At 40.4% G+C, this 10,041-nt stretch overlaps 1 protein-coding gene across 3 annotated transcripts in view; it reads right to left on the minus strand.

Annotated features, from left to right (window-relative positions):
- The window catches only part of LOC108228917 (interferon-induced protein 44), a 10,122-nt gene extending 3,827 nt beyond the window's left edge, over nt 1–6,295 (minus strand). For 2 of the 3 annotated variants that reach the window (XM_025003361.2, XM_037981459.1), the window contains exons 1-6: nt 4,247–4,385; nt 3,265–3,460; nt 1,085–1,228; nt 834–1,005; nt 615–715; nt 321–483 (exon numbers count right to left, since the gene is read on the minus strand). In XM_025003361.2, the coding sequence (XP_024859129.2) occupies nt 321–483; nt 615–715; nt 834–1,005; nt 1,085–1,228; nt 3,265–3,460; nt 4,247–4,341 (871 nt within the window). In that variant the 5' untranslated portion in view covers nt 4,342–4,385. The other variant, XM_017404559.3, reaches the window with a different exon arrangement.
- Between the last annotated feature and the right edge of the window lie 3,746 nt (nt 6,296–10,041).

The raw sequence follows: 10,041 nt of genomic DNA on the forward strand, positions 1-10,041 counted from the left end.
GTGGCTGGGGAGAGGGAAGTCTGAGTCTCCCTGCTTAGGCTGCTGCCCCCGCGACCCGACCCCGGATAAGAGGAAGAGGATGGATGGATGGAGTTCTTATCATCTGTTATTGAATAATAAAATAAAAACGTGTACAGTTTGTTCTGCACAAGTTGAATCATTTTATTTCTAATCTCTAATAACTTCAGCTGTTCAGACAATCCTGAATCAAACTGCATCATAAACTTGTTTTCAACCACAGATGATTATTTCTGGTTCCAGAAGTGAAGCATCTGTTCAGAGACATTAAATGAATCTGTTTCATGGAGACTTAGACTGACTCTGGATGAATTTGATGAAGTCGTCTCCAGAGTAGATGATGTTTTTCATGGCGCTCAGAATCAGAGTATTCATGTCCTTATTCAACTCGATTTCCTCGTAATAGTTCTTCACAGGGAAGATGCAGTTCATTGGAATTCCCACATCAACACTGAACTTCCTCATCTGGAAACAAACAGAATCAGACCAGGAGCTCACAAACTGCAGCTCAGAGCTTCATCATCTTGCTTCATCTCCTCTGGAGTTTAGGCAGAAAATGTTGTTCAGGATTTCAGCAAATTAATAAAATAACAAACCTGGTCCTTCACAGATGGTAGCTTGTAGACATTCTGCACATCTACTTCTATTTCTGGGAAGGCCTCATCAATTTTGGTGAGCATGGCAAATTGAGGAATCTCTGTCAGGAAAATAAAAACAAAGTCCTGAGAGATCGAAGCTGCTTTTAGGAGGTTTCTGAAACTATAAAAAGTAGAAGATCAGAGTTTGAGAGTCAGAGGAGTTTTAGTTCGACTCACTCAGTCTGCTGGCTTCCTCTCGGACTTTTCTGATCTTTTCAACAACCTTATCGCTCATTATACTTAATGTGGTGGCAGGAATGACACAAACCAGAATGTGTACTTTGTCGTTCAGCTTTGGACACTTATTGTAGAACTCCTCAGTCTCTGGTAACGGAGATTCAGGATTGAACTGAAAACAAAAGTCAACAGAATTGCATTAGATATTTCTTAAACTGGAAAACCAATCTTCAATGTTTGCATGAATTTACCCGGTAGCCCTCCTTCATGTGTCCCTTCAAAGCCAGTTTAAGGTCTTCCTCCAGTATGCCTCCCGTGGTGCTCAGACCCATGGTGTCATTGAAGACAAAAGGGTAGAAAGACTCAGGATCCTTTGGGATTTTGAATGTGTTGAACTGTAAAACACAGAGATTATCACATTTATTCTGATCTCTTGTGAATTTCAAAACTATTCAGCTCTTGACTGACCCAACAGTTATTTTTCCACTTGTTCCCTTCTGCCAGCAAATACAGCCAAAGGTAAGTCTGAAACGGGACCAAACAGAGTGTCCACCCTGGGAATGGTGATCACCTGTGACCTGTGATCTGTGACATATTTGTTGTCAGCTCACTGTACCTCTTCAAAACATCTTTACCAAACTGTCACCATACAAATAAATAGTACAAAAAAAGTCTGGGTTCAGATCCTGGTGCTGCTAACTCTGAGCAACCTTGGTTGTGTAACGAGTGAGAGACAGAAATGAAGCCACACATGCTAACAAGGTTAGCAACAGATGTTGAAGAACCGGGACATTCTGATGAGACGAGGGCAGAGAACTCAACACTGTTAGAATACTACCGATGATAATGTTCTTTCGGCTGCTCCCTTCTTCAGGGGTTGCCACAGCAAGCAAACTCGTACAAACAATTTGGCAATTGTTTTTACGCCGGATGCCCTTCCTGCCGCAACCTGGGCTTGAACTTGCAGCCTCAGGATTACAAGACTGTGGCACTGACCACCAAGGCACCGCAGCCCCAAACTGTTGGAGTAAATGTGTAAATTATATGGAATGTTGGAACTATGATACCCAACATCCAGACTGACTCTAAATTAATGGTGGACCCAGTGTTCCAACATTCAAGAGAGAAACCTGCTATTTTACCTAGCAGTTGACGAAGTACAACAAAGATGCTATGAGAAGGGGGAGCTAGGACGGCTCAGGGTGGATATACCATCATCTCTATGGGTACCAAGCCTCACTGAAAAGCCCTGGGGAACAGAATACAAGGACAGCTGACCTGAGAATGAAGATTGTGACCAAGCTAGACACCTATGACCTGCACCCCTTACCAAGGCGATCAAGTATCCTCTGAAAGCCTGGTAGAAGATGTGAATGCAGCACTGCTGCAAGTATCCCGACTGACACCATCACAGAGACCAATAAGCTGGTATACACCACAGCAACAGTGGCCTTTGAAAGTTTTGGCTATAAGATCAAGCCTACAAATAATGAAGAGCATTAACTTGAAGCTAACAAGAAGGCAACACGGAAGGAGTCAGCCAGACCATACTCAAGGCTATAGCTCCAATATGTACTCTCAATGGCAGGGGAATAATGAGAGCAGATCTACCCAGAGCTGAGACTGAACAATACTGGAGAAGCATCAGGGAGAATGAGGCATCACACAATGATAATGCCCCATGGCTTCAGGATCCAAGATCTGAACACAGCAGTCTCCCAGAGCAAGAACCAGTAACCATAACAGTGGCAGACATCCAAGACAGAGTCTAATGAATGAAGAGCTGGACTGCACCTGGACCTGACCTGATCCACATCTACTGGCTGAAGAAACTGACTGTTCTCCATGAACACCTAGCAGAACCAATGAACCAGGGTACCAACCTGAGTGGTTGACCCAAGGCTGGACATTACTGATCATGAAAGACCCCCAGAAAAGGGCAATTCCATCCAGCTAGTAGCCAATCACCTGCCTCTGTCCAACATTGAGGCTCCTGTCAGGCATCATAGCAGCTAAGATGAATAAGCACATGGGTCAATACCTGAGCAAGGCACAGAAGAGAACTGGCAGCAACACCAGGGGAGCCAAGCACCAGCTACTGGTTGACAGAATTGTAGCTCGAGACTGTAAGACCAGATACACAGACCTGTGCACGGCCTGGATTCACAACAGAAAAGCCTCTGACTTAATGCCCCACACATGGATACTGAAAAGCTTGAAACTGTATAACATCAACAGGACACTTAGAGCCTTCATGGAGAACCCAATGGTAATGTGGAAGACAACTCTAGAAACAGTCCTAGGAACAGCTAAGATACTGAACAGAACCCTCAAGCTCCTAGGACTTTGGTAGAGGACCTGAGCTTGAAGTGAAAGTGGAATGTGCACAAACAAGGTGAAATGGAAGTTTATACGTACATATATATCTTACCTCTTTAGTGAAAGAGTCATGTGAGGTGTTGTCCACCAAAGCCTGCCTGTATATTCTGCCTCTCAGGACACTTTGGACTGAGTTGATGAAACTAGATTTTCCAGCTCCAGCTGGTCCATGAAGAAAAACCCTGAGCTGCTGACCCTTAACCTGAGGTGTGTAGTTTCTCAGGAACTGCAGATCAGCCTCGTTGTTTCTGGTCAGAGAAGAAAACACATTATAAACTGTAATGTTATTTTAAAGAGATTAAATTTTACGTGAGCAGTATGTGGCTTGGCGTTGTCTTGCTGAAATAAGCAGCGATGTCCGTGAAAAAGACGTCGCTTTGATGGCAGCAAATGTTAATCCAAAACCTGTATGTACCTTTCAGCATTAATGGGGCCTTCACAGGTGTTCAAGTTCCCCATGCCATGGGCACTAATACACCCCCATACCATCAGAGAGGCTATCTTTGGCCCGGAGGACATGATGTCTATGATTTCTGAAAACTATTTGAAATGTGGGCTCATCAGACCACAGGACACTTTTCCGCTTTGTGTCAGTCCATCTCAGATGAGCTCGGGTCCAGAGAAGCTGGCAGCGTTTCTGAGTGTTGTTGATATGTGGATTTCAGAGTGGTGAACCTCGCCCCTCCTTGCTTGAGAACGACTGAGCCTTTCGGGGATGCTCCCTTTATACCCAATAATGACACTCACCTGTTTCCAATTAACCTGTTCACCTGTGGAATGCTCCAATTGTTATTTTAACAATGTTCTGCCATTGTTATTTTAGCCAGACCAATAGTTATAAATTTAGGTTTAGTAGTTTCAACAATATTTATTTTGCTGCATGCAGACAAACCAGTTATTTGACTCTTCTAAAACATTGTTTCCACAACTATGAAGCCTGTTTTTAATATGGCTGTTTAGAAAATGACAAAGTACCCACTGTCTCAGATAACGATAAAATAAAATAAAAATAAAAAGGATAAAAATGTACTCACACCCAGTTTATGTCCCTCCATTGTATGTAAAGAACTGTCAAAATGAAACAAACAAACAAAATAAATGATTGAAATTCACAAAACATTTTAAACATGTAAATATTATAATTAAATATGAAACAATGGAATAGCTGTATGTGGAGGACCTTCTTCATTCTTGGCTGAAAAAAAGCAAAAATACACAGTTAACTTATGAGTTTAGAAAATATATAAAGTTTAAAGTATATAAGTTTCTTTAGTCTTTAATGCAGGTGGACAAATAAACATGATAAAGATGGCAGCCAGAAGTCCCTTTAATAATAACTGTTTTAAATTAATTAGTAAATCATTGACTTCAGGTTATAGTTTATGAAACATTCACAATACATTTTATCAACATTTTTTATCTCCAGCTGTTGATTTGAAAGCAAGTCACACAATGACTGTCAGATTTATTTTTATATGATGTTTAAAAACAACAACTTTATCCAAACAGACTGAGGGATTTTTCCACCAGTAAAATTAATTATAACGAGTCAGAGAGGCTTCATAATTGGTCTAAAAATGTCTCCTGAAACAAGGAAATCCTTCTGAGAGGAATAAATATGGTAACAAATTAGAAACAAATATATATATTGTGTTTATTCTTAACTCAGTAGGTTTTGTTATGAGAGTAATAACCGATATGTTTGACTAACCTGCACGTTTATCACGAAAACGCCACATATCTGAAAAACAAAAACAAACAAATTATATCATAAGAGCTCATATTTTAATGATTATTTTTCTTTACACAATATGATTGAACATCTTTGTGTTCCAAAGGAGTTAATAATACATTCAAAATTCACCTGAAATGTTAAAATTTAAAATGAAATATTTGTTTTACCTGAAACAATGCTAAAGGTTAAACAATAAAGCTGAATAAATCACTCCAATGTGTGTTAACTAGTTTAAAAAATATATATGATTAGTTTTATATTGAGAGACACACCTAACTCTAAATTAGTCTTAACGGGGTAAAAGAAACCTCTCTACTCTACATGTAGTGAACTGTAGGAAGGTCAAACTGCACAGCGGGACACCTCATGGGTCAGGGGTGATCCCTATTGATTTCAAGGTCACACGGAGAAAGTCAAGGTCACAGGTGACTGTTTTGATGGCCTTCATTAGAAAACAGTTAAAAATGGTGATAATGTTTTGCCATCTGAAATAAAAAAGTGAAAAATGTTGGAAATTCAAAGTTTGACACCTGATGAGTTTTTCTGTGTGAATGAATCTGATCCTGTTCTAAGCTCTGCAGAAACTCAGGAGGAATCAGGAAGGAGAGGCCAGGAGGTTGACTTGGTAGCAAAGTATTTGTCAAACCTCCTCTCGTGAGAGGAGCATCTCTACGTACACTTTTACCCAGAAGTGTTTTCAACATCCTGCTCTCACCACAGTTTACAGCTGCCACCGAGAAACAACGAAAGATCCAAACTTTGGGAAATGTTTCACTGATTCATAGCTGGAAATCTAAAAAATAATTTGATTCATGCTCTAAAATATATTTTCATGATTAAATTGAAATGATTTAATATCTGAGAATTGAAAGCAAAAACACTGTTTGTGAATAAACTGACTATTTATGATCTGAATCTTTAAAATATACATCAAGACTCCAGATGTTTTTAATAACTGAAAATGCCCCAACGGCTTAACTTTAAAACTCAAATTATACTTCCTGTAATGTCTTGCAGAAAAAATGCATCGCAAGTCACTTTAAAAAATGTATAATCTTTATTATTATTCAGTTTGGGAACCAGTTTTCCAGAAACACATTCATCTATAAATCTTGTATGAAAATCTTACCTTTTATTTGCTGAGCTGAAGATTTAGATGCAGACAAGTCAACTTCCAAAGTACGACTGAAGGTGTTCTATGGGCTGTCTGAAACTTTATTTATCCTAGTTTCACTTTCACTTTTATGACATTATTTGTGCAGGGGCTTGTCTTTCCATGATGGTACCTCTTTCTCCTCTTCCACATTATGTTTCTGCTGCCTGAGACATTCTCTGAGCAGATCATCACTGGAGGTTTTCTTCCTGATGTTCTCCAGGATCTTGGTTGGTTCATCCTGTATAGTAGCTCTGATGCTCACTGGTCCTCTGCCTCCCTCCTTTCTCTTAGTGTTCATTCTCAGGGTAAAACCCTCCATGCATTGTGAGGAGCTTTCAGTGGCTTCTGTCTCCTCCTTTGGTCAGGTTATTATACCAGCAGGGTATCTGATGACTGGCACCAGTATGTGTTGGTGGACTGGACTTTGTTCTTCCCATTCATCTGGTTCTTCAGGACCTGCCTTACTCTCTGTAGGTCTTTGGTTGTGGCTGACTTCCTTGTGGCCTCATCCTGGTTGCCATTTGTCTGCAGGATACCAAGGTACTGGTAGCTGTCCTGAACATCTGCAATGTTGCCTTCAGGTAGTTCAGTCCCTTCAGTTGTGATCACCTTGTCTCTCTTGGACACCATTCAGCTGCACCTATCCAGTCTGAATGACAGACCAAATGTCCTTGCTGTAGATCCTGGTGAGGTGGATCAGTGAGTCGATGTCTCGCTCACTTCTGGCAGCTTGATGTCAGCCATGTAGAGGAGGTGACTGATGACTGCTCCACTTTGGAACCGGTATCCATAGCCACTCTTTGTGATGACCTGGCTGAGGGGTTATTATGTGTGTTTTGGGTCATTATCCTATTGGACGACCCATGAGCTGAACCCACGACTGAGACCGAGCTTTTCATTGGACCCTGAACGGATTCAGGACCAGAACCAAACCGAGCCTCCTCCAGGATTCTGGTCTTTGGTTCTGGTTTGGGTCTGTGGACACAGAGCTGATGGGACTTGTTGTCAAAAAGACCCTGTTTTGTCTCATCTGTCCAAAGGACGTTCTCCCAGATGTTTTGTAGATTCTCAGTCTGTATTTTGGTAAATTCCAGTCTGTCTTTATGGTTTGATGTCCTCCTGGGTCGTCTTCCATTAGGTCCACTTTGTCTCAAACAGACCGATGGTGGAGATCTGATGACCTTTGACCTTGGAGTTTACCTCTGATCTCTTTGGTTACCATTCATATTATCTGTCTCTTCAGTTTGTCTTCAGTTGTCCTCTTGTGGACATGTCCAGGGAGGTTGTCTCCAGTCCTGTAGTCTCAGGAACATCCAGCTGCTTGGAGACGGTCTTCTTGTCTTTACCTGCTGCTCAGTCATTGTCTTTCTGAGCTCCTGGAACACCTCTGTCCTCAGCTTCTGTCCCCCATGTTCAGTGTGATACACATCATAATCCCAAACAGCCCTGTGACTACCTGTCCCCCTTTAAACAGACAGACTGACTGATTACAGGACTGAAGACACCTGTGATACTGATGACAGGACATGTCCCTGTGGACACATTAGCTTCAGTCTTTTTAGGAGGACCATCTTTTCTGTCAGTTTCATTAGTTTGTCTTTATAAATATTTAATGATTTCCATTAATTGTTTTTTTTAAAGCAAATTTTCTCTTTATGACTTTTGTCAGTTTTGTTATTTTAGTGACCTTTGTGGGATTTTCTGTCTTTAATAAAAAGATACAAACAAACGTGTCTGTGCCTGTATGTTTTCTAAGAGGCTGAAAGAGAGTTGTACCACAATTAATCTATCTGTGTTTATTTCTTTTCTTTTGTTTTAGTTGAAACTGGTTTGTGTCTCAGAGGTTCAACAGTTTATCATCTTTGATAAACTGTTTAACAGAACAGAACAAAACAACAGCAGACAAATCAAAGGTTAGTAAAAGCTGAGCAGGATGTTCAGTTTATTAAACAGTTAGAGACGAGTTGGGACATCCTGTGGTTGTGAACAGGAAGTTTAGTTTAAGAAACAGGAAGTTAAAGCAGCACAGGGGCTTCCTGTCTGATCTGACATGCAACACTTAGTTTTGCAGGTATACATGAATAATTAAGCACACACACACACACACATGTCTGTCCCACTATCTTTGCGGGGACTTTCCATTGAATCCATACATTTCTACACCCTAACCCAAACCATTACCAGTACATAGCTAACCCTAAACCAAACCTTAGTCCTGAACCGAACCCCTAACCCAAAAACATCATTTCTCCTCATGGGGACCAGGCTTTGGTCCCCACGAGGAGCATCGGTCCTCACAAGGTAGTATATGTTAGGAAAATTGTCCCCACAGTGTATCAAATACAAGTCCACACACACACACAAACACACACACACACACACACACACACACACACACACACACACACACACACCAACAACATCTGATGAAACTACTTTTAAGAAACTCTCCTCAGTTCCTGCCAAAGATTTCTGATCAATGAAGCTGGAAAAAAACCCTTAAAGTTTAAAGAAACTAAAACACTTCATTAATTTGAGTTATTTTCATGAATTCACTGTTTATCTTGTTAAATATTAATCTGACTTTGGGATGACAGAGTGTTTTACCATCAGTCTGTTTCTGTAACACTGAAAGTTTTACCTTCATGTTCTGAACGCAGACCAACATTTAACCTGTGATATTTTAGCAAACTCATTCCATATACTTTGATTTTTACTACCAGGACATCTGAAAAATAACATTTTTAGAAGCATAATTCACATACATGTGTGGAAAAGAGAACATGAGCTCACAGCTTCTAACAGCTTGATGCAACTCTAAGATTTATATCAAGAAGCAACTGACAGCATTATTTATATATTTCTGGTCAGTTAGATTCTTTATCTTTTGCCTGTAAAACATTAAAGCTTTTTGGAGGATTTAGCTTTTCAGTTACTGAGACACTCATCTGCCATCATGATGATGCGTTCAGGATGAGAGCGTCGCTGTCGTCGTTCAGGTTTCTCTCTGAGCTGAAGCTCTTCACAGATGAAGATGAAGATGTTCTTCACAGATGAAGATGTAGCTCTCAGAGATTCTCAATGACTGCTGATGTCCTGAAGCTGCGAGGAAACAAGATTACTGCCAACCGTACGAGACAAAATCCAAGGAACAAGAAAGGGATCACAGGTAGCCTTGACCTTTGACCTTGAAATCAATAGGAATAGCCCGACCCATGAAGTGTCCAGCTGTGCAGTTTGACATTCCTACGGTTGCAGAGATGGAGCACAGACAGGAAACTGTCCACAGAGGAGCAGCCCCATACCATAATACACCCGCCTTATGACAAAAACCACAGGATTAAATGACAATAAGAGTAGCAGAACTCTAGCTCAAAGCTAAGAGATGCTAAATGCTAGCTCAAAGCTAAAAAATGCTAAAGACCAAAAGGAGCAAAATGCCACCAAAAAGCTAAAATTAGTTAAAGACTAGCTAAAACTAACAAGAGGCCAACTAAAAACATAATAGCAAACTGTAAGCTAAAACTAGCAAAACACGAACCAAAAGCTAAAGCAAAAGATTAGCTAAAAAGCAACAAAACACTTGCAAGTGAAAAAGGCAAGTTAAAAAAGTAAATGTAGCAAAAAAATTAAAAATTAAGTAGCAAAGGCTAGCTAAAAGCTAAAAGTAGCACAGCAGTAGGTAAAAGCGAGAAGTAGCACAACAGTAGCTAAAAGCGAGAAGTAGCATAAGAAGCCAAAAACAGAGCTAGTATTCTGTAGCAGATTTCAAAGAGAATCAAGTTTTTGAAGGAACTGAGGATTTCCATGTAATTCTATAGGGGAATTAGTTACACAATAATAATAATCAGAACTTCATGAGCGTGTTGAACTGCTCATCTTTTGGCTGGATGGCTCGATGGATGGATGGATGGATGGATGGATGGATGGCTGGATGG

This window comes from Kryptolebias marmoratus, linkage group LG19 (assembly GCF_001649575.2).
Source record: "Kryptolebias marmoratus isolate JLee-2015 linkage group LG19, ASM164957v2, whole genome shotgun sequence".
NCBI classification, from domain to species: domain Eukaryota; kingdom Metazoa; phylum Chordata; class Actinopteri; order Cyprinodontiformes; family Rivulidae; genus Kryptolebias; species Kryptolebias marmoratus.